This window comes from Bufo gargarizans, chromosome 1 (genome assembly GCF_014858855.1).
Source record: "Bufo gargarizans isolate SCDJY-AF-19 chromosome 1, ASM1485885v1, whole genome shotgun sequence".
Taxonomy (NCBI): Eukaryota; Metazoa; Chordata; class Amphibia; order Anura; family Bufonidae; genus Bufo; species Bufo gargarizans.
Window position 1 is genome coordinate 747,829,076 of NC_058080.1, and position 24,006 is coordinate 747,853,081.

Here is a 24,006-nt window from a genome sequence, read left to right on the forward strand (position 1 = left end):
ATTGCAGGCTCCCCCTCTGGGACCTGCACATATCGGACACTGGGGCATATCCTAGCGATGTCCAAGATGGGACAACCCCATTAACTTCTGCCTTGCTGTGAGAAATGTACTTTGTGCCGGTCATCTAATAACCCTTATCTCTAAACTACTAAGAGGCCATAAACACAGTAGGGTAAGAACTGAACTATAATGAATGTTTATAAGGTCAGAGAGCAGAGATAAAGAGCCCGTCACCTGAGCTGCCTGACGGAACAAAGTGAAAATTCAGATCCTGCTACTAGAGAATCTCAAGTCTGCAAAGAGAAAGGAGCTCAACATTTTTAATGAAGACCAATTGAAAACTGATTGTTAGCTCAAAATGAGTACAACGTAATAATGAAAAAAACTTGACCGCACCACATAGCCTGAGCGGGGCCGGTCTCCTTAGGAACTATAGGGTCCGGCCTGTAAGGAGGAACCTAGAGGATACTGGACATTTCTCATTAATAGACCTTGGGCCCCATACTTGCTGGGCGGGGCCAGTCTTCTTAGGAAATTTAGGGCCCAACCTGCGAGGTGAGGAGGAGCCAGGAGGGCACTGGCCCAATACTCGCTGGGTGGGGCCGGTCTCCATGGTAACTGTAGGTCACGCTTGTGAGGTGAGGAGGAGCCTGGATAATTCTCATTAATAGGCCCCATACCTGCTGGGGGGGGGGGGAGTCTCTATGGTAAGTATAGGGTCCAGCCGATGAAGTGAGGAGGAGCCTGGAGGACACTGGACATTTCTCATTAATAGGATTTATTATGTGTAATGGAGGAGAATCTCCAGAGGTGACATGTCTGAGCTCTCCACCACACTGTCTCCTCACAGCTCATCTTACCTGCAGGCTGGAGGAATGGCTGATACCAGAGAGAACAAGAGCCCTGACTACCGACCAGGACCTGCCCAGTATCTGCTGCTGGGTAATGCCTACAATGTATGGGCTCTGGAGAGGTCTAGGACACTTTATGAGGTGATGTTCTGATTTGGAGGCTGAAGGACTTTTCCTACAAGTTCTGTGAGGGATCAGATTAGACATTAGTTCTCAGAAGGAATTGGGGGCGGCGCTAGATTCTGTCAGGAGCCCCTTCAGTTTAGACTGTACTGTGAGAGCTAAAGGACCTGTGATGATGTCACCGTCATGTGATCAGTGCAGGGGGCGGAGCTAGCCAGGAGATTCACTGATCACATGACGGTGACGTCACCCCAGGTCCTTCAGCTCTGGCAGTGCAGCAGATACTGGGCAGGTCCTGGTCGGTAGTCAGGGCTCTTGTTCTCTCTGGTATCAGCCATTCCTCCAGCCTGCAGGTAAGATGAGCTGTGAGGAGACAGTGTGGTGGAGAGCTCAGACATGTCACCTCTGGAGATTCTCCAACATTACACACAAGGAATCCTTCTCTGCTCCTCAGCTTAGTATGATGGGGGGAGGAGTAGTGGGGAGAGTGGGGGTTGTCATCATTCACTGGACTCTGTCCTGGTGAGGGGCCCCTGCCTCCAGGAGCAGAATGAATGGAACGGGGCCCAGCATCAGCTCAGCTCTCTCCAGTCTCTTCTCTAGGAGTTGTGGACACAGCTGAGCACAGCCCAGAGGTGGGACCTGCATCTATCAGACATTTATCTCCTGTGGAGCCACCAGAAATCTCCATGTTGGGGCCCCTGGAATCCATGTGGTGGGGGCTCTGAGAAGTGGGGCCCCTCCAGGCTCAGGAAGTGCGGTTCTGGAGGTGACATCTGGTCTTGTCCCCTGGATGATTTCCTCTCCTCTTCTCATAAAGGCGCCTGCAGTACTAGAAGCCTCCAGCTCCTCCAGTTCTCTCCTCTTCTCCTGAATGAGCCACCAAGGATGGACAGGAAGGAGATCAGCAGAAGAATATTAGACCTCACCTTGGAGATCATCTCCCTGCTGAGCGGAGAGGTAAACTTTTCTAGATTTCTCTCCTCTTTATTGTATTCTGTAACAAGTCAGACATCGGGAAGGAGAATCCATCATAGGAAGTGATAGGAAGAGCCCAGGGTCCTGGAGAACGGCCTCCAGACCTTCCAAGTGATGGAGAACCTGAAGATCAGCCCCCAGTATGGTGAGTGATGTATCATGTGACCAGTGACCAATAGTCATGTTGTAGGAGCCATGAGAAGGTAAGTAGGCACGTTGTACCAGGAGGAAAGGGCCGGAGGAGAGCACATGGCCCCTGAAGGGTTTATTCCCTAAGTGTCTCTCTCCATCCACAGGAGTACACAATAGTGAAGAAGACCTCGGGGGACTGTGTGACTCCCATCATCCATCTTCAGGAGTCAGGAGGGCGGAGCAGGACCCCTCCCCCCATCACAGAGCCTCCCCCTCACCCCCTGATACATGAGCAGAAGATCCTAGAACTCACCCACAAGATGATGGAGCTGCTGACTGGAGAGGTGACACTGCTGGGAATGCTGGGAAATTCTCCAGTAACAGCACTGGAGGGGTCTGGGTGATGACGGTGTCATTGTGTTGTCAGGTTCCTATAAGGTGTCAGGATGTCACTGTCTATTTCTCCATGGAGGAGTGGGAGTATATAGAAGGACACAAGGATCTGTACAAGGAGGCCATGATGGAGGAGCACCAGCCTCGTATATCACAAGGTAAGAGCCGTCATGTGCAGTGTGTACACGTGTGTGCAGTGACATGTAATGGAGGAGCACCAGCCTCTTATATCACAAGGTAAGACCTGTCATGTGCAGTGTATACACGTGTGTGCAGTGACATGTAATGGAGGAGCACCAGCCTCTTATATCACAAGATAAGACCCGTCATGTGCAGTGTATACACGTGTGTGCAGTGACATGTAATGGAGGAGCTCCAGCCTCTTATATCACAAGGTAAGAGCCGTCATGTGCAGTGTATACACGTGTGTGCAGTGACATGTAATGGAGGAGCTCCAGACTCTTATATCACAGGGTAAGAGCCGTCATGTGCAGTGTATACACGTTTGTGCAGTGACATGTAATGGAGGAGCACCAGCCTCTTATATCACAGGGTAAGAGCCGTCATGTGCAGTGTATACACGTGTGTGCAGTGACATGTAATGGAGGAGCACCAGCCTCTTATATCACACGGTAAAAGACGTCATGTGCAGTGTATACACGTGTGTGCAGTGACATGTAATGGAGGAGCACCAGCCTCTTATATCACAAGATAAGACCCGTCATGTGCAGTGTATACACGTGTGTGCAGTGACATGTAATGGAGGAGCTCCAGCCTCTTATATCACAGGGTAAGACCCGTCATGTGCAGTGTATACACGTGTGTGCAGTGACATGTAATGGAGGAGCTCCAGCCTCTTATATCACAGGGTAAGACCCGTCATGTGCAGTGTATACACGTTTGTGCAGTGACATGTAATGGAGGAGCACCAGCCTCTTATATCACAAGGTAAGAGCCGTCATGTGCAGTGTATACACGTGTGTGCTGTGACATGTAATGGAGGAGCACCAGCCTCTTATATCACAAGGTAAGAGCCGTCATCTGCAGTGTATACACGTGTGTGCAGTGACATGTAATGGAGGAGCTCCAGCCTCTTATATCACAAGGTAAGACCTGTCATGTGCAGTGTATACACATGTGTGCAGTGACATGTAATGGAGGAGCACCAGCCTCTTATATCACAGGATAAGACCCGTCATGTGCAGTGTATACACGTGTGTGCAGTGACATGTGAATCCTCTTTGAATCCAGAGGGGAGACAAACCAGGCTGGTGTAGTGAGCTGCATTTATATTTATATAAGGAGCTATATAACGCGAGTTTGACCGCGACGCGTGGTTGCGTAAGTGTGTGACTTAAGATTAAGTGACTTTAGATTCAGGGACTTCAGTGGGGGACTGTAATTGGCCAGTTTCTTACTACTACATTATATTGTATTTTTCGCTTTTGTGGTGTAATCCCCATTTAGTATGTGTTGCACAATTGACAACGCAGTCCAGTGCACATCTTGCATGATGTATGCAGTCCTGGAACAACCTTTCGAGGGTGTATATCTTTGTTCAAGATGTGAGCAAATTACCAGTTTGGAATCGCTAATCGAGTCTCTAAATGGGCAAGTTGCAACACTGAGAGGCATTGACAATTTGCAAAAGAGTTTGCTTCTCACCGAGCAAGCACTCTTTGGGGTAGATGAGGAGGAGGGTGACAGAGAGGAGGCTGAGGAAAGTGAGGTAGCTAGCTGGGTAACAGTTAGAAAGCGGGGTAGAGGGAAGAGTGCCAGGGAGGCTAGCCCTGATCTGACACACCCCAACAAGTTTGCACGTTTGGCAGATGAGGGGGATGTCAGTCCAGGGATGGCACTGCCGCAGCCGGACACTTCCTCTGCCAGTCAGGGGAATGCCAGCACCGGTAAGCATGGGACCAGGAGAGCAGGGCAGGCCAGACAGGTGCTGGTAGTGGGAGACTCAATTATTAGGGGAACAGATAGGGAAATCTGTCACAAGGACCGTGATCGCCGAACAGTGTGCTGTCTTCCTGGCGCTAGAGTTCGACACATCGCGGATCGGGTTGACAGATTACTGGGAGGGGCTGGAGAAGATCCAGCGGTCATGGTCCATATCGGAACCAATGACAAAGTTAGGGGTAGGTGGAGAGTCCTTAAAAATGATTTCAGGGATTTAGGTCAAAAGCTGAGGGCAAGGACCTCAAAGGTAGTATTTTCCGAAATACTACCTGTACCACGGGCCACACAAGAGAGGCAGCGGGAGATTAGGGAAATTAACAAGTGGCTCAAGAACTGGTGTAGGAAGGAGGGGTTTGGGTTCCTGGAGAACTGGGCCGACTTCTCTATCGGCTACAGGCTCTATCGTAGAGACGGGCTGCACCTCAATGGGGAAGGGGCAGCTGTGTTGGGGAAGAAGATGGCTAGAAGGTTGGAGGAGTGTTTAAACTAGGGACTGGGGGAGGGAAATTACATTATAGGAGGGGAAGATAGTGCAGTAAGAGACCGGGCGCAAGGTAGCGGGACTGGGGGAGGAATGGAAGGAGGGACTAGAACAGTTCAGAAGGAAAGGTGAAGGGTAAAAAATATACATAAACCTCTCAAATGTATGTATACTAATGCTAGAAGCCTGACTAATAAAACTGGGGAGCTGGGATTAGTGATGTGTGAGGAGGACTATGACATAGTGGGAATAACTGAGACATGGCTGGATGATAGCTATTACTGGGCAGTTAATGTACAGGGTTACAGCCTGTTTAGAAAGGATCGTCAAAACCGGAGAGGGGGGGGGGGGGGGGTCTGCCTTTATGTAAAGTCCTGTCTAAAGCCCACACTCCGGGAAGATATAAGTGAGGGACATGAACATGTGGAGTCAGTGTGGGTAGAGATACATGGAGCTAAAAACAACAATAAATTACTAATAGGAGTTTACTATAAACCACCTAATATACCAGAGTCCACAGAAAATCTACTACTAAACTGAGATAGACGAGGCGGCAAATCATAATGAGGTGGTTATTATGGGGGACTTCAACTACCCAGATATAGACTGGGAAACTGAAACTTGTATATCTCATAAAGGAAACAGGTTCTTGGCAATAACCAAAGACAATTACCTCTCCCAACTGGTTCAGGACCCGACTAGAGGGACGGCCATACTGGACTTAGTATTAACCAATAGGCCTGACAGAACAACAGACGTGCAGGTTGGGGGACACCTGGGAAATAGTGACCACAAAGTAATAACCTTCCAATTATCATTCAAAAGAGCGTTTCTACAGGGAGGAACAAAAATACCAAACTTCAAAAAAGCTAAATTTAGCCAATGAAGAGGGGCCATAGGCCTAACTAACTGGGATAAAGTCCTCACAAATAAAAATACAGCCACAAAATGGGATATATTTAAAAGCATCCTAAAATCTCATTGTGAGAGGTACATACCGTATGGGAATAAAAGGTTAAGGAACAAAAAGAAACCAATGTGGATAAACAGAACTGTAAAGAAAGCAATAAATGACAAAAAGAAAGCATATAAAACACTAAAACAGGAAGGTAGCACGGAAGCACTGAAAAGCTATAAGGAAAAAAATAGAACATGTAAAAAACAAATAAAAGCGGCCAAACTAGAGACCGAGAGATTAATTGCCAAAGAGAGTAAAACTAATCCTAAAATGTTCTTCAATTATATATATGGTAAAAAGTATAAATCTGAAGGTGTCGGCCCTCTACAGAGTAATGAGGGGGGAGTCGCAGAGAGCGACGAGGAGAAAGCAAAGCTGTTAAATATTTTTTTCTCCAATGTATTCACTGAGGAAAATAAACTGTCAGATGAAATGCAGAATGTAAAAATAAATTCCCCATTAAAAGTGTCCTGTCTGAGCCAGGAAGAAGTACAACAGCGACTTAAAAAGATTAAAATAGACAAATCGCCAGGACCGGATGACATACACCCCCGTATCCGAAGGGAATTAAGTAATGTCATAGCCAGACCCTTATTTCTAATATTTGCAGATTCTATATTGACAGGGAATGTCCCACAGGATTGGCGCATGGCAAATGTGGTGCCAATATTCAAAAAGGGTCCAAAAACAGAGCCTGGAAACTATAGGCCGGTAAGTTTAACATCTGTTGTGGGTAAACTGTTTGAAGGTTTTCTGAGAGATGCTATATTAGAGCATCTCAACGGAGATAAGCAGATAACGCCATATCAGCATGGCTTCGTGAGGGATCGGTCATGTCAAACAAATTTAATCAGTTTCTATGAGGAGGTAAGTTCTAGACTTGACAGCGGCGAATCAATGGATGTCGTGTATCTGGACTTCTCCGAAGCATTTGACACTGTACCACATAAAAGGTTAGTATATAAAATGAGAATGCTCGGACTGGGAGAAAACGTCTGTAAGTGGGTAACTGGCTCAATGATAGAAAACAGAGGGTGGTTATTAATGGTACATACTCAGATTGGGTCACTGTCACTAGTGGGGTACCTCAGGGGTCAGTATTGGGCCCTATTCTCTTCAATATATTTATTAATGATCTTGTAGAAGGCTTGCATAGTAAAATATCAATTTTCGCAGATGACACTAAACTGTGTAAAGTAATTAACACTGATGAGGACAGTATACTACTACAGAGGGATCTGGATAGACTGGAGGCTTGGGCAGATAAGTGGCAGATGAGGTTTAACACTGACAAATGTAAAGTTATGCACATGGGAAGGAATAATGCAAGTCACTCGTACTTATTAAATGGTAAAACACTCGGTAACACTGACATGGAAAAGGATCTAGGAATTTTAATAAACAGCAAACTAAGCTGCAAAAAACAGTGTCAGGCAGCTGCTGCCAAGGCCAATAAGATAATGGGTTGCATCAAAAGGGGCATAGATGCCTGTGATGAGAACATAGTCCTACCACTTTACAAATCGCTAGTCAGACCACACATGGAGTACTGTGTACAGTTCTGGGCTCCTGTGAACAAGGCAGACATAGCAGAGCTGGAGAGGGTCCAGAGGAGGGCAACTAAAGTAATAACTGGAATGGGGCAACTACAGTACCCTGAAAGATTATCAAAATTAGGGTTATTCACTTTAGAAAAAAGACGACTGAGGGGAGATCTAATTAATATGTATAAATATATCAGGGGTCAGTACAGAGATCTCTCCCATCATCTATTTATCCCCAGACTGACTGTGACGAGGGGACATCCTCTGCGTCTGGAGGAAAGAAGGTTTGTACACAAACATAGAAGAGGATTCTTTACGGTAAGAGCAGTGAGACTATGGAACTCTCTGCCTGAGGAGGTGGTGATGGTGAGTACAATAAAGGAATTCAAGAGGGGCCTGGATGTATTTCTGGAGTGTAATAATATTACAGGCTATAGCTACTAGAGAGGGGTCGTTGATCCAGGGAGTTATTCTGATTGCCTGATTGGAGTCGGGAAGGAATTTTTATTCCCCTAAAGTGAGGAAAATTGGCTTCTACCTCACAGGTTTTTTTTGCCTTCCTCTGGATCAACTTGCAGGATAACAGGCCGAACTGGATGGACAGGTGTCTTTTTTCGGCCTTATGTACTATGTTACTATGTTACTATGTAATGGAGGAGCACCAGCCTCTTATATCACAAGGTAAGAGCCGTCATCTGCAGTGTATACATGTGTGTGCAGTGACATGTGGATCTGGGGTGATGTCACTTCCATATGGAGACAGTAGACAACAGGAAAGCTCTGCGGGGGCGGGGCTTAACTTGGAAACAGCATAGCTTGCTGTTCTTCACTGTATCTGTAGCTCCAATGCACTGCAATGTGAGCAATTGGAACAGTGGAGCGCTGACCACCTTTGCTTAGCACTTGCAGGATGCAACATTTTGACACAAACACATCTTGCTCTGCTGTTGTAGAATACTAGGTGGCCAATTAAATCCAATTTCACTCTAATCCCAAGATATATTAAATTCACAGCACATCAACAATGTTGAACCCGGATTGCCTCAGTTTCAACTTCTTTTGGGGCGTATTCTCCATTTAGAGGTTTTTATGTTGTATCTGCCATAAGTGTACATTTTATAAAAATGTATCAATAAAACTGCAGCAGGATCAACACAAGACGGGCATTACAGTCCTTCTAATGAAGCTGTCTCTCAGTGATCTTCAAGGTTCCTGTTCCTGTCCAGCAAGGCGGCAGTTCCTCTCATGTTTTTGTCAGAGAAAACCAATGTTGTCAGATATATATACGTAACTGTAGAGCTTTCTCCTTTGTGGTTTCTTGTGCCTAGTGGAGAAGAGACTGGGAGTGGTTGTTTTTTCTGATCTATAGACAGATCTACAGGAGGCCATGTATTCAGTCACTGTGTGCTTGTGTCTCCACAGATGGATCCAGGAGGAGAAATCCACCAGAGAGATGTCCCCGTCCTCTGTATTCCCAGGACTGTCCAGACGAGAAGGTCCCGGAGAATCCTCAGGTAGATGGAGCTGGGCCCTATACACATCTATATAGGGGGGTCCTGCAGTCATAGAGGGGTCATAGATTGTGGGGGTCTCTTATGTGGATCTGTTAGATTTCCCACCTGTCTGCTGTATTGTACTGAATTGTTACAGATAAATCAGGGGGAAGATCTGACTGATATTAAAGTGAAGGTTGAAGAGCGGATGATGGGCGATCCCCCATGTAAGAGTGAGGTGGAGGAGGACATTCCAGGAGATGTCACCACAGGTATGGAATCCTGAATGGAGAAAGTGACTTCAGATTCTGTCCTTGGTGCCTTCAGGGCAGGAGGAGAATCCGATCACCGGCTGCTGCTCTTTGATTGGAGATGTCCCCATCACATCATGAAGTGTTCACCGTCAGCTGGATAACGAGATCTCTGATCAGATTCTTCTCTGATCCCGGCTGTTCCTGCAGGACATGACGGTCAGTCACATCCACACACCCACTGGGGATTATGGGGGCACAGCTTTTGTATCTGTGCTACTACATGTACGCCATTGTGCAGGAATTACATGCTGCCAGTGACCTACATGTACGTACCTCATTGTGCAGGAAAGGGTTAACCATCATGTTGGGATAGTAAAGAAATATTAAAGGGACACTGACAGGCCGAATAAGCATAATTAGCTGTATATATGACTGCACAGGTCTTCTAATGTGTATTAAAAACATATAAGTCTAACCCCTGTCCACCTTATGAAGACTGTAAAATCGCTCGTCTTTCCGCCCAAGAGGCGGCGTTTCAGCTTCACTTCTGCCCAGGTAGCCTCCCCCCAACCGCCGTTCTGAAGCGCTGCCCAGCTCATCAATACTCACTTCGCTGGGCGGCTTCTGCTGTCCCCGACGTTTCGAGATCCGGCACATGCTCAATACAAAGCTATGGGCATCGGACTCCATTTGAGCTTCAGCGCATGCGCCCGGCACCCTTACTGGCCGGGATCACATCATGCCTGCGTCCCCTCTGCTTGTTTGAGGCCGCTTCAGCCTCTGCGTTCTGCGCCTGCGCCGGGCACTTTTCTGAAGCCGCCCAGCGAAGTGAATATTGATGAGCTGGGCGGCGCTTCAGAACGGCGGTTGGGGGGCGGCTACCTGGGCAGAAGTGAAGCTGAAACGCCGCCCCTTGGGCACAAAGACGAGCGATTCTATCAGGTTATAAAACATCATTTTACAGTCTTCATAAGGTGGACAGGGGTCAGACTTATATGTCTTTAATACACAATAGAAGACCTGTGCAGTCATATATAGAGCTAATTATGCTTATTCGGCCTGTCAGTGTCGCTTTAAACAGTAAGTTATAGATTTTGGTGATTTTCTTTATGAAGATTAAAGGATTTTTGCAGTAAAAAAGGAAATAACTGCTGTAAAACTGTCCTCCTAAGACACGTGACTAAGTGCTCTCCTCTTTCACTTTGGGCTGCGACTCTTCTTTCTTAGCAGCGGTCACGTGACATGAATCCACCATAGATTAACATTATATTACTAGATAATAAATAGCAAAAAAAAAACAAAACTGCAAAGACCAGTGGGGGAATTAGTGTTTTTTTTGTGTTCCTTAAAAAAAACTAATGAAATCTAACAATAAATGACACATTGACAGGAAAATCTAAAAGTTGTGGGTCATGTGATGTGACAAAAAGAAGTTCTGGTCCCCGCACCGCCGCTGCTGTTTCTCCCCGTGTGCCGATGAAAACATCCGGTGTCGGGGGGGGGGGGGGGGGGGGGAGCAGCCAATGGCAGACGGGGGCGAGCCTCCCTAGCATCACGGGTGACGCTAGGGAGGCTCGTCCCTGCCTGTCATTGGCTGCGCCCCCCTGACACTGGATGGTTTTTATTGGTGCACAGGGAGAAACAGCACCAATGAACCAGGCTTCACCAGCCCTGTCGAAAAAGGGTTAAAGGGGTTATCCAATATCATAAGCTGTCCCCCATGTGCCGCGCCCCTCACAGGGAATATACTTACTCCGCTTCCTGCGCCGTTCCTGGTCCCCGCGCCGCCACTGCTGTTTCTCCCTGTGCACCAATGAAAACATCCAGTGTCGGGGGGGGGGGGGGAGCAGCCAATGACAGGCAGGGACGAGCCTCCCTAGCGTCACCCGTGATGCTAGGGAGGCTCGCCCCCGTCTGCCATTGGCTGCTCCCCCCCCGACACCGGATGTTTTCATCGGCACACGGGGAGAAACAGCAGCGGCGGTGCGGGGACCAGGAGTGGTGCAGCAAGCGGAGTAAGTATATTCCTTGTGAGGGGCCCGGGCGTATGGGGGGCAGTTTATAGTACTGGATAATTCCTTTAAAGGGGTATTCCCATCTTGCTATTTCATCCTTACCTGCTGCCAGCTCTGCTGTTCACTTCCTGGTTTCCTGCTGCAAAGGCTGGGCGGGCTTAGGCAGTTTGAGTGAAGGCTGGCCACGCCTCCTTATGACATCACACTGAGAACTCAGTCCTTGCATGCTAGTTCATGTGAAGAGTATGAGTCATCAGTCTGGCAGCCTGCAGTGTCTGTGAGGCCCCTCCCCCCGGCTTGGGAATCATCAGAGAGCTGTGATAAGTGAGCTCAGTGTACAGGAACGTGTGGCTGTCCTGCATTCTAATACAGTTTCACACACAAAACCCATTCTAAGCAGCAAAACAATAATTCACTACTTTACATCAGCCCAAAAGCATGTTAGCTAGTAGCCAAATGATCTGTGCTTTTGCCTCGCTTAAAATATTACCATCCCCCACCCACCAGCACTGATGCAGATTTGTTTCCATTACAGGTCTACTACAGTTGTGTATACACCTAAGGGTACTTTCACACTAGCGTTAGGGCTCTTTCACACTTGCGTTGTTCTGTTCCGGCATAGAGTTCCATCGTCGGGGTTCTATGCCGGAAGAATCCTGATCAGTTTTATCCCCATGAATTCTGAATGGAGAGAAATCCGTTCAGGATGCATCAGGACGTCTTCAGTTCAGTCTTTTTGACTGTTCAGGACGGAGATAATACCACAGCATGCTACGCTTTTATCTCCGGCCAAAAAAACTGAGACTTGCCTGAATGCCGGATCCAACATTTTTCCCCATAGGAATGTATTAGTGCCAGATACGGCATTTAAAATACCGGAATGCCGGACCGCAGACCGAAAAAAATAAATGCCAGATCCGTTTTGCCGGATGACAACGGAAAGACGGATCTGGCATTTCAATGCATTTTTCTGACTGATCAGGATCCTCTGCTACATCTGTCTTCGCCAGTACCTTCTAGCACTGTGTCAGAACTGCTTCCTATACAGCTCTGCTACATCCGTCTCCGCCAGTACCCTCTAGCACTGTGTCAGAACCGCTTCCTATACAGCTCTGCTACATCCGTCTCCGCCAGTACCCTCTAGCACTGTGTCAGAACCGCTTCAGATACAGCTCTGCTATATATATATATATACAGTCAGGTCCATAAACATGGGGACATTGACACAATTCTAACATTTTTGGCTCTATACACCACCACAATGGATTTGAAATGAAACAAACAAGATGTGCTTTACCTGCAGACCGTCAGCTGTAATTTGAGGTATTTACATCCAAATCAGGTGAACGGTACAGGAATTCCAACAGTTTGCATCTGTGCCTCCAACTTGTCAAGGAACCAAAAGTAATGGGACAATTGGCTTCTCAGCTGTTCCATGGCCGGTGTGTGTTATTCCCTCATTATCCCAATTACAATGAGCAGATTAAAGGTCCAGAGTTCATTTCACGTCTGCTATTTGCTATTTGCATTTGGAATCTGTTGCTGTCAACTCTCAAGATGAGATCCAAAGAGCTGTCACTATCAGTGAAGCCATCATTAGTCTGAAAAAAAACAAAACAAACCCATCAGAGAGATAGCAAAAACATTAGGCCTGGCCAAAACAACTGTTTGGAACATTCTTAAAAAGAAGGAACGCACCGGTGAGCTCAGCAACACCAAAAGCCCCGGAAGACCACGGAAAACAACTGTGGTGGATGACCGAAGAATTCTTTCCCTGGTGAAGAAAACACCCTTCACAACAGTTGGCCAGATGAAGAACACTTTCCAGGAGGTAGGTGTATGTGTGTCAAAGTCAACAATCAAGAGAAGACTTCACCACAGTGAATACAGAGGGTTCACCACAAGATGTAAACCATTGGTGAGCCTCAAAAACAGAAAGGCCAGATTAGAGTTTGCCAAACAACATCTAAAAAAGCCTTCACAGTTCTGGAACAACATCGGATAAAACAGATGAGACCAAGACCAACTTGTACCAGAGTGATGGGAAGAGAAGAGTATGGAGAAGGAAAGGAACTGCTCATGATCCTAAGCATACCACCTCATCAGTGAAGCATGGTGGTGGTAGTGTCATGGCGTGGGCATGTATGGCTGCCAATGGAACTGGTTCTCTTGTATTTATTGATGATGTGACTGCTGACAAAAGCAGCAGGATGAATTCTGAAGTGTTTCGGGCAATATTATCTGCTCATATTCAGCCAAATGCTTCAGAACTCATTGGACGGCGCTTCACAGTACAGATGGACAATGACCCAAAGCATACTGCAAAAGCAACCAAAGAGTTTTTTAAGGGAAAGAAGTGGAATGTTATGCAATGGCCAAGTCAATCACCTGACCTGAATCCGATTGAGCTGCATTTCACTTGCTGAAGACAAAACTGAAGGGAAAATGCCCCAAGAACAAGCAGGAACTGAAGGCAGTTGCAGTAGAGGCCTGGCAGAGCATCACCAGGGATGAGACCCAGCGTCTGGTGATGTCTATGCGTTCCAGACTTCAGGCTGTAATTGACTGCAAAGGATTTGCAACCAAGTATTAAAAAGTGAAAGTTTGATTTATGATTATTATTCGGTCCCATTACTTTTGGTCCCTTAACAAGTGGGAGGCACATATGCAAACTGCTGTAATTCCTGCACCGTTCACCTGATTTGGATGTAAATACCCTCAAATTAAAGCTGACAGTCTGCAGGTAAAGCACATCTTCACGTCATTTCAAATCCATTATGGTGGTGTATAGAGCCAAAAATGTTAGAATTGTGTTGATGTCCCAATATTTATGGACCTGACTGTATATAGTTCCATATACAGGCAGAAAAAAAAAAATATGGAACGGACAAAAAATACTTTCTTGTGCATGAGCCCCAAGGGTAGGTTCACACTGAGGTTTTTTGAAGCAGGTTTTGAGGCAGATTTCCATTCAGATTTTTCAGCCAACGTCAGCAGTGAATCCAGAAGGAAGGCGACGTTGCGTCCTTGTTTTACATTTCCGATTCCTTTCGAACCCACTTCTGGTTTTGAATGAAAAACCTGCAGGAAAATTTGTCTCAAAACCTCCTCCATAAATCTCTGTGTGAACCTACCCTTATTCATGTCCTTTTACACAAATAACTGAAAAATAACGGGGCATATCTGTCAATTTTCTGGACAAAATGCTGTATTTATGAAGCGCTGCTCTGTACCATGCGCCAGTGTTGATAAACCTGCGTTCACACTGCAGTCGGTGGACGCAGTTGGCGTATGTAGTCATAGTCCTGTATTCACCTGATGGAGGCCAAACAAGCTTCCTCTTGGCTTCTATGGCAATTTACTACCTCATAAGAGCGCGTCGGGCTGCCTATTCCTATACAGCAGGTCATAGCTTTTTTTATTATTATTTAGTAGCCATAGCTTTTTTATTTTTTAACCGATTGTCTTAGGTAGGGGCTCATTTTTTGCAGGATGAGATGACGGTTTTATTGGTACTATTTTGGGGGGGCATACGCCCTTTTGATCGATTTGGTGTCTTGGTAGGTAGCAAAAAATTACTTTTTGGGCACCTTTTTTTATTTTTTTATGGTGTTCACCTGAAGGGTTAGGTCATGTGATATTTCTATATAGCTGGTCGTTATGGGCGACGCAGCTATACCCAATATGTATACTTTTTCTTATTTATTTAAGTTTTACACAATAATAGCATTTTTTGAAACAAAAAAAATTATGTTTTAGTGTCCCCATAGTCTGTGAGCCATAGCTTTTTAATTGTATGGCCGATTATCTTATGTTGGGGCTCATTTTTTGCGGGATGAGGTGACGGTTATTTTAGGAGGCATATGCCCTTTTGATCACTTGGTGTTGCACTTTTTGTGATAGTAGGTGACAACATTTTTTATTTTTTGGCACTTTTTATTTTATTTTTTACGGTGTTCACCTGAGAGGTTAGCTCATGTGATATTTTTATAGAGCTGGTCGTTACGGACGTGGCGATTCCAAACATGTTTAGGGTATTTTATTTTCTTAATTTTTACTGAATTATAAAAGTGCATATATGGGAAATTTTTTTAAACTTTTTTTCCATTTTTTTTTTACACTTTTTTGACCCATACCCACTTGGTTCTTGAAGATCCATTGGGTCTGATGCCTCTCTAATACACTGCAGTACATTGTATAGTGTACTGCAGTGTATTTTCTATTACACTTAGCCTGGTCAGGCTCCTGCCTTAGATATACCATGGCAAGCCGAATGCCTGTAAAGGCGTCCGGTTGCCATGGTAACCATCGGGGCTGACACAGCAGCGCAGCGCTCGATGGGGAAGGGAGCGCCCCCTTCCATACAGCGGTCCCTACGGACAGCGATGTGGAAGGGGTTAACGGCCGACATCAGTGCAGGCATGGGGTTCCGCTCGGCCATCCTGAAATTGAAAGGGGGGGCTGGCACAGTTATACACAGCAGCGCAGCCCCGATCTCCTCACCATTCACTGAGGAGATCCGGGCTGCACTGCTGAACACTGAAAGCCCGGACAGCTCCCCTCCTCCTCCGCTGACAGGAAATCATTCTCCCCCCCCCTTACAGCCTTCTCCTTCTGTTCGGGCGGCCGCGCATGCCACCCACATTGACAACCTGATTTCCCTGGTCATCTGCATTGACCTCCGATTCAGGGAGCTAACCAAGGAGGTTGTACATGCTAGGAGAGCTCCCAGCCTGGCACCATCCTTTTAGAAACCCCTAACTCCTCCGGCTCCAGTACAGGAACCCATGCAGGTGGAGCATCCCAGGCTGTTATAAGAAGAGCATGGGCACAGTCACACTAACGACTTGTGTGTCTACTGCAGAGCCAACAATCACTGTTGGGGTCATTTATCTAACTGGTGTAAAGTAGAACTGGCTTCGTTGCCCATAGCAACCAATCAGATTCCACCTTTAATTTTTGATAGCTCCTTTGGAAAATTAAGGGGGAATCTGATTAGTTGTTATGGGCAACGAAGCCAGTTCTACTTTACACCAGTTTAATAAATTACCCCATATGTCTGTACCTGCGCTCTCAAGGCAGGAAACTCCAGAGCCTAGGATCAGTAGGAGAGATGACTGTGGGGTAAAATACGTTCTTGACAAAAGTAATGTGCTGCATCAGGCCTTAGTGAACCAATACCCTATACCTACCCAGTGCCTACAGAAATTCTTGGTGGGGATGGCGCTTCCAGAATCCATCCAGTACATCATTGTGCCCATGGGTGCACTTCACTTGGATTTCATTCTATTTCCTACCTGTGTCTCCCAGTCCCTTTCTGCTGGGACTGACCTGGGTGTTAAGTTCTTAACTGGAACTCGGGCAGGTTTTTCGATGGGGTTCTGCCTGTTGTGTCCAGTGATGCCTGTCTGAGCTCCACAGGTTTATCACAGTCTGCAGGGCCAGCCTCCGCCTTTCTCCGCCTACTCTATATTGATGTTTTTTTACAAGAAGGATGCAAAGACCCTTTCTCCAAGTCGTCCTTATGATTTCCTCATTGACCTGATTTCCTCATTGGAGCCACTCCGCCACGTGGCTGTGTGCTGTCCCTGCCTGAGACCCAGGCCATGTCTGACTACAGGGGTTTGATCTGGGAATCCTCTTCCCCTTCAGGAGCAGCATTCTTCTTCATCAAAAAGGACAGGTTCCTTCGACTGGGTATTGATTATTTTGGACTTGTGTCATTAAAGTGGTTCTCCGGGAATTAAGAAAATGAAAATACTTAAATATTACTTCATTATAAATGTATTCCCAGATACCTTTCATTATTTATAATGGCTCGTTTTGTCTGGGGAGCAATCATTAGGAAAAATGGTGGGACATAGAAAAACTGTTTCATGTAAAATTCCCCCAAAAGACAAGGGGGCACTGCCTCCGACTGGAGAAGAAAAAGTTTAGTCTCCAGAAGCGTCAAAGCTTCTTTACTGTAAGAACTGTAAATCTGTGGAATAGACTTCCTCAGGACGTGGTCACAGCAGGAACAGTGGACAGTTTCAAAAAGGGTTTAGATGAATTCTTAAAAGTAAGTGACATTAATGCTTATGAAAACGTGTAGAAATCTAGCTAGAGTCTAACTTCCTTCGGGGATTCACGTCCCCACCTATCCCTTGGTTGAACTTGATGGACTTATGTCTTTTTCAAATGTATTTACTATGTAACTATGTCACTATTTTTCAGTGTGATTCCGACGCATACACAGAATGTGTTATGTGATGATCACCATTTACATACCCCCCCAATATCGCTAACTTCTACTTAAGTCGTGCATTCGACATCTTTATCACATCCGAAAGTGAATTTAAATCCCAGACCCCAAAGTATATTCCAAACTTAAGAATAAATACAGACCTCAGACTTAAAAGAAGTATAATCACCAAAACAACTACAGACCTCAGACCAGACCACACTCCAGGGTTGAGATTTTGATACTGATGACCTATCCAAGCCGATGAGCTGTTTGAGAAGGCATCGCCGCTCACTTCAGTGTAGGGCTGAGCGTGATACCAAGCACAGCCACTATACGATGTACGGCGCTGTGCTTGGTAAGCTACAAGAAATCCGCGCCACTCACAGGATCTCTGGTGCCTTCTCAAACAGCTGATCAGTAGGTATTCCGGGTGTCGGACACTCACTAATCAGATACTAATGACCTATCCTGAGGATATGTCATCAGTATCAAAATCTCAAAAAATACCTTTAAAGTAAAAAAACTTTTAGCACCATGTTAAAAAAAATTCCAGGACTGTCCCTTTTAATTTAGACCCCTTCCTCAGAGCCCTGATTGCAGAAAAGGCTGAACGCAAGTGGTCTACACTTCACATCACATGTATTTGCATATGCATAATGGAAACCGAAAAAAAAAATCAGACAGGGTTTTTTCTTTATCAGAAACTACAGATGGCAGAAAAAACACCTACAATATTTAGACTGTCCACAAATATACAAACTGTGCAGTGTCCGTATATACAGAATAAGAGCAGATACTGAGGATTACACCCAGTATACAGGAATGGAGAAGTGATACTGTGCAGTGTCCATATATACAGAATAAGAGCAGATACTGAGGATTACACCCAGTATACAGGACAGGAGAAGTGATACTGTGCAGTGTCCGTATATACAGAATAAGAGGAGATACTGAGGATTACACCCAGTATACAGGAATGGAGAAGTGGTACTGTGCAGTGTCCATATATACAGAATAAGAGCAGATACTGAGAATTACACCCAGTATACAGGACAGGAGAGGAGGTAATGTGCATTGTCCATATACACAGAATAAGATGTGCAGAGCTGGAGGCTAATCTTTTGCCTCCTGCAGTCCTAGCAGAGTTACTCATAAAGCCAGAGACTCAATTTGCCTCATGAATGGTGCACCCCTGCTTATAAAATGTATACAGTACCCATGATCAGGTTGTCTATATCAATATTAAAGAGGATCTCTCACTAGACTTTTTAACAATACAAGTTGCTTGTAGCATTAAATTGATTTCTTAGACCTGAGGAGGCCGGTGTACTTACTTTCAAACTCCATGTCCTAATGGCTGTATAATTGTTTTTGAACATTTTCTTGTATGATGTTAAAATGAGCATATTATGACTCTAGCTAGAGAGTGCAGAGCTCATGAGTCCTGTATTCACAAGCTAAACTCATTCTCCGTTCACTTATAGCTTAATTGACAAGCTATTTTCAGTGTATGTTCTCCCCTGCTGCTATCTCACATGTGCTGAGTGCATGCAGCAGTAAAATACAGCAGCAGATGTTATTAGAAGCTGTAAATTCCACTCTGAAACTGCTGCCAGAAGAAAAGGGATCTTTCACTGCTGAGTCAGTGAGACTGCAGCTTGTACTGAGATTTCAGCAGAAGCAGAGGAGGGGGTACACTTAAGAGCTTCTCACTTTGTGCTTGACAATTTATTGTATTAATGTGATACCCACTTGGCATCACACATGCAGTTTTTTGAGCCAAAGCCAGAAGTGCATTCAAAATCAATGACTTGCTACATACCTTTAGTTCCTCCTGGATCCACTTCTAGTCTAATATAAATGTTCTATATTTTGATCACAAATTTTTTTTTTTATCTTCACAGAAGATAACACTAAGAACTTTGAGGGAAACTTCATGTTATCACTAAATTATAAAGTAGAAGATGAAGATATCATGCCGCGCTCTTCAGGAGAAAAATCCGCAAACAGATTAAGTCTTTCTATTCCCAGGCAAATTCTCACAGGGGATAAGTTATACTCCTGTTCAGAATGTGGGAAGTGCTTTACATATAAATCCCATCTTGTTACACATAAGAGAAGTCACACAGGAGAGAAGCCATACTCTTGTTCAGAATGTGGAAAATGTTTTACACAGAAATCACATCTTGTTACACATCAGAGAAGTCACACAGGAGAGAAGTTGTATTCATGTTCAGAATGTGGGAAATGTTTCATTGATAAATCACGTCTTGTTGCACATGAGAGAATTCACACAGGTGAGAAGCCCTATTCATGTTCAGAATGTGGGAAATGTTTTACACAGAAATCAAACCTTGTTACACATCAGAGAATTCACACAGGAGTGAAGCCATATTCCTGTACAGAATGTGGGAAATGTTTTACAGATAAATCAACTCTTCTTACACATGAGAAAATGCACACAGGGAAGAAGCCATATTCCTGTTCAGAATGTGGGAAATGTTTTAAAGATAAATCAAGTCTTTTTATACATGAGAGATGTCATAGAAAGGAGAAGCCGTATTCATGTTCAGAATGCGAGAAATGTTTTACACAGAAATCATATCTTGTTAAACATCAGAGAAGTCACACAGGAGAAAAACCATATGTATGTTCAGAATGTGAGAAATGTTTTACAATGAAATCAAGTCTTGTTATACATAAGAGAAGTCACACAGGGGAGAAGCCATATTCATGTTCAGAATGTGGCAGTTGTTTTACAAATAAATCATATCTTATTACACATAAGAAAATGCACACAGGAGAGAAGCCGTATTCATGTTCAGAATGTGGAAAATGTTTTAGAGATAAATCAGGTCTTGTTAAACATGAGAGAATTCACACAGGAGAGAAACCATATATATGTTCAGAATGTGGGAAATGTTTTACACAGAAATCAAAGCTTGTTATACATCAGAGATTTCACACAGGAGAGAAACCGTATTCCTGCGCAGAATGTAGAAAATGTTTTAAACAAAAACCACATCTCATTATACATCAGAGATTTCACACCGGAGAGAAGCCATATTCATGCTCAGAATGTAGAAAATGTTTTGCACAAAAATCATATCTTGTTAAACATCAGAGAAGTCATACAGGAGAGAAGCCATATTCATGCTCACAATGTGGAAAATGCTTTACACACAAATCAAATCTTGTTACACATCATAGAAGTCACACAAAAGAGCAACCATACTCATGTTCAGAATGTGGGAAATGTTTTACTACTAAAGCCAAACTTATGAAGCATCAGAGAAGTCACACAGAAGATCAGCTGTTTTAATATTTTAGATGTGGAAGATGTTTTGTAAGAAAATAAAATTCTAAAACTCTGATCACAAGAAACTATATTATTTTTTAGAATATGGGAACTAATTTTCACCCCATGTTATACAAAGGCTACATGGCAATGTGTCACACCACAGTCTCGGGATAGTCCCGCAACTGGTCTACAAATTGCTGTTGTGCAGCTATTTTAGATCTGAGATATGGCTGTAAAACAAAATCATCCAAATTGCAGAAAAGTCACAATCAAATTGCAGCCGCATGTGATCTACATTGTGTTCTTTGATGGCAAAATCACATATGGCCTGTGACCAAAAATCCAAGTGTTGGATTATTCGTGACTCTCATGTTGTAACCCTATTGACTATTATTGGATCCAGTGTCACAATACAACATTGAGATTTTTATATTACCTGGCACATCACTGTGTAGATTTTATAGATCTTAAAAGCCAATAATAATATTTATTTTTTGGGTGGAATTATCCTGAATCTGCCAAACGACCATATTATATTTCTCTGAGGTTAACTGTGAACGTGGGATCCATGAAGGAAAAGTATTGTGGATATAAGGAAGGCAAGAAGAGCCTTGTTTACTTCCAGAGCAGTGAAGATTGTCCCCATGAACCTTGCTTCTTATCACTGTATTTACACCTCCACCCACACTTCGGGAGAGTCCAGAGTTACATGGGGAGAAGTAACGACGCCCCATGTAATAGTTTTATAATGTATGTGGACATATACATTTTTTAGCTTCAAACAGTTTTTACAGATAAAATGACATCTATTTTCTCCACGACAGCGTCACCATTGTCACTAACAGACATTGTCTTCTTGGCTCATATTATACTTTCCCCTAGTGCTGTGACATTCATTGCTCCTACGGACTAACCCTCCTGTGTGGAGACAGTGGTATTGGTGGCATGATGACTATATCACTGATTTATCTGACCAGGTTTGGTTGATGAATTGTTATAATTAACCCCATATGTACATTCCTATGGTTTAATGGTAAACCTATCTAGATACTGGAACAGAGTTATATATCAGATGTTAATTAACACCCAAATAATGCCAACATACTCTGACTTGTTCCATATGCATACACCTGAAGTTGTGTTTATGTAAAAAATTTAGATTAAGGACACTTGGGGTTTCATGTGCTTCTCTATAGGGCCTGCTATTGTAATGTTCTGTCGTGCCAACCATTTTCTACAGTCTCAGGAAACATGTAGCAAAAGTGACCCACGCCTGTATTGCACGCATTACGCAAATATTACATTGCCGATTTTCGCAATCAAGAAAATATTCTCGAATTTGCAAATATATGACGAATATTCTACAAAATATTTGCGAAATATCGCGAATTTGAATATTGCCCCCGACGCTCATCACTACTCAAGACCTGCCTGTAGTAATTGAAGAATTAATGTAAGATCAGTAGATGACACTTGTAAGTTGGAAAACCATGCGCAATATATTTTCTAGGTTCTGGTGTACAGGTCCTTCTCAAAAAATTAGCATATTGTGATAAAGTTCATTATTTTCTGTAATGTACTGATAAACATTAGACTTTCATATATTTTAGATTCATTACACACCAACTGAAGTAGTTCAAGCCTTTTATTGTTTTAATATTGATGATTTTGGCATACAGCTCATGAAAACCCAAAATTCCTATCTCAAAAAATTAGCATATCATGAAAAGGTTCTCTAAACGAGCTATTAACCTAATCATCTGAATCAACTAATTAACTCTAAACACCTGCAAAAGATTCCTGAGGCTTTTAAAAACTCCCAGCCTGGTTCATTACTCAAAACCGCAATCATGGGTAAGACTGCCGACCTGACTGCTGTCCAGAAGGCCATCATTGACACCCTCAAGCAAGAGGGTAAGACACAGAAAGAAATTTCTGAAGGAATAGGCTGTTCCCAGAGTGCTGTATCAAGGCACCTCAGTGGGAAGTCTGTGGGAAGGAAAAAGTGTGGCAGAAAACGCTGCACAACGAGAAGAGGTGACCGGACCCTGAGGAAGATTGTGGAGAAGGACCGATTCCATACCTTGGGGGACCTGCGGAAGCAGTGGACTGAGTCTGGAGTAGAAACATCCAGAGCCTCCGTGTACAGGCGTGTGCAGGAAATGGGCTACAGGTGCCGCATTCCCCAGGTCAAGCCACTTTTGAACCAGAAACAGCGGCAGAAGCGCCTGACCTGGGCTACAGAGAAGCAGCACTGGACTGTTGCATGTCATTCGGAAATCAAGGTGCCAGAGTCTGGAGGAAGACTGGGGAGAGGGAAATGCCAAAATGCCTGAAGTCCAGTGTCAAGTACCCACAGTCAGTGATGGTCTGGGGTGCCATGTCAGCTGCTGGTGTTGGTCCACTGTGTTTTATCAAGGGCAGGGTCAATGCAGCTAGCTATCAGGAGATTTTGGAGCACTTTATGCTTCCATCTGCTGAAAAGCTTTATGGAGATGAAGATTTCATTTTTCAGCACGACCTGGCACCTGCTCACAGTGCCAAAACCACTGGTAAATGGTTTACTGACCATGGTATTACTGGGCTCAATTGGCCTGCCAACTCTCCTGACCTGAACCCCATAGAGAATCTGTGGGATATTGGGAAGAGAAAGTTGAGAGACGCAAGACCCAACACTCTGGATGAGCTTAAGGCCGCTATCGAAGCATCCTGGGCCTCCATAACCCCTCAGCAGTGCCACAGGCTGATTGCCTCCATGCCACGCCGCATTGAAGCAGTCATTTCTGCAAAAGGATTCCCCACCAAGTATTGAGTGCATAACTGAACATAATTATTTGAAGGTTGACTTTTTTTGTATTAAAAACACTTTTCTTTTATTGGTCGGATGAAATATGCTAATTTTTTTAGATAGGAAATTTGGGTTTTCATGAGCTGTATGCCAAAATCATCAATATTAAAACAATAAAAGGCTTGAACTACTTCAGTTGGTGTGTAATGAATCTAAAATATATGAAAGTCTAATGTTTATCAGTACATTACAGAAAATAATCAACTTTATCACAATATGCTAATTTTTTTAGAAGGACCTGTAGACTTCAACCATGGCAGGTCTTCTATAAGACAGCAGACTGGAGATAAGGTTATCTGACATCCCCTGACTTTGTAAGTCTTCCTGCTCCTTTTCCAGACCGTTATGTGTAGCTTGTTGATCTCCAGATGGAGGACTTCCACTTGCAAGATCAGATTTGGAATCATTGGTATCTTTCAGTAATTTAACTTTGAGAGAGACAGTGCC

The 24,006-nt window shown here is 44.3% G+C and overlaps 1 protein-coding gene and 1 long non-coding RNA gene across 2 annotated transcripts in view; both read left to right on the forward strand.

The window, feature by feature from the left end:
- Positions 1–21,711, forward strand: part of LOC122930557 (zinc finger protein 585A-like) — a 337,659-nt gene extending 315,948 nt beyond the window's left edge. The window contains exons 6-7 of the mRNA XM_044284044.1: positions 19,464–20,727; positions 21,689–21,711. Of these exons, the coding sequence (XP_044139979.1) occupies positions 19,464–20,727; positions 21,689–21,711 (1,287 nt within the window). The remainder of the gene's footprint in view (positions 1–19,463; positions 20,728–21,688) is intronic.
- LOC122925044 lies at positions 2,573–9,109 on the forward strand. Its single transcript, XR_006387487.1, has 3 exons — positions 2,573–2,635; positions 8,845–8,936; positions 9,073–9,109. It is a non-coding gene; the product is annotated as an uncharacterized LOC122925044 (long non-coding RNA).
- Positions 21,712–24,006: the final 2,295 nt, after the last annotated feature.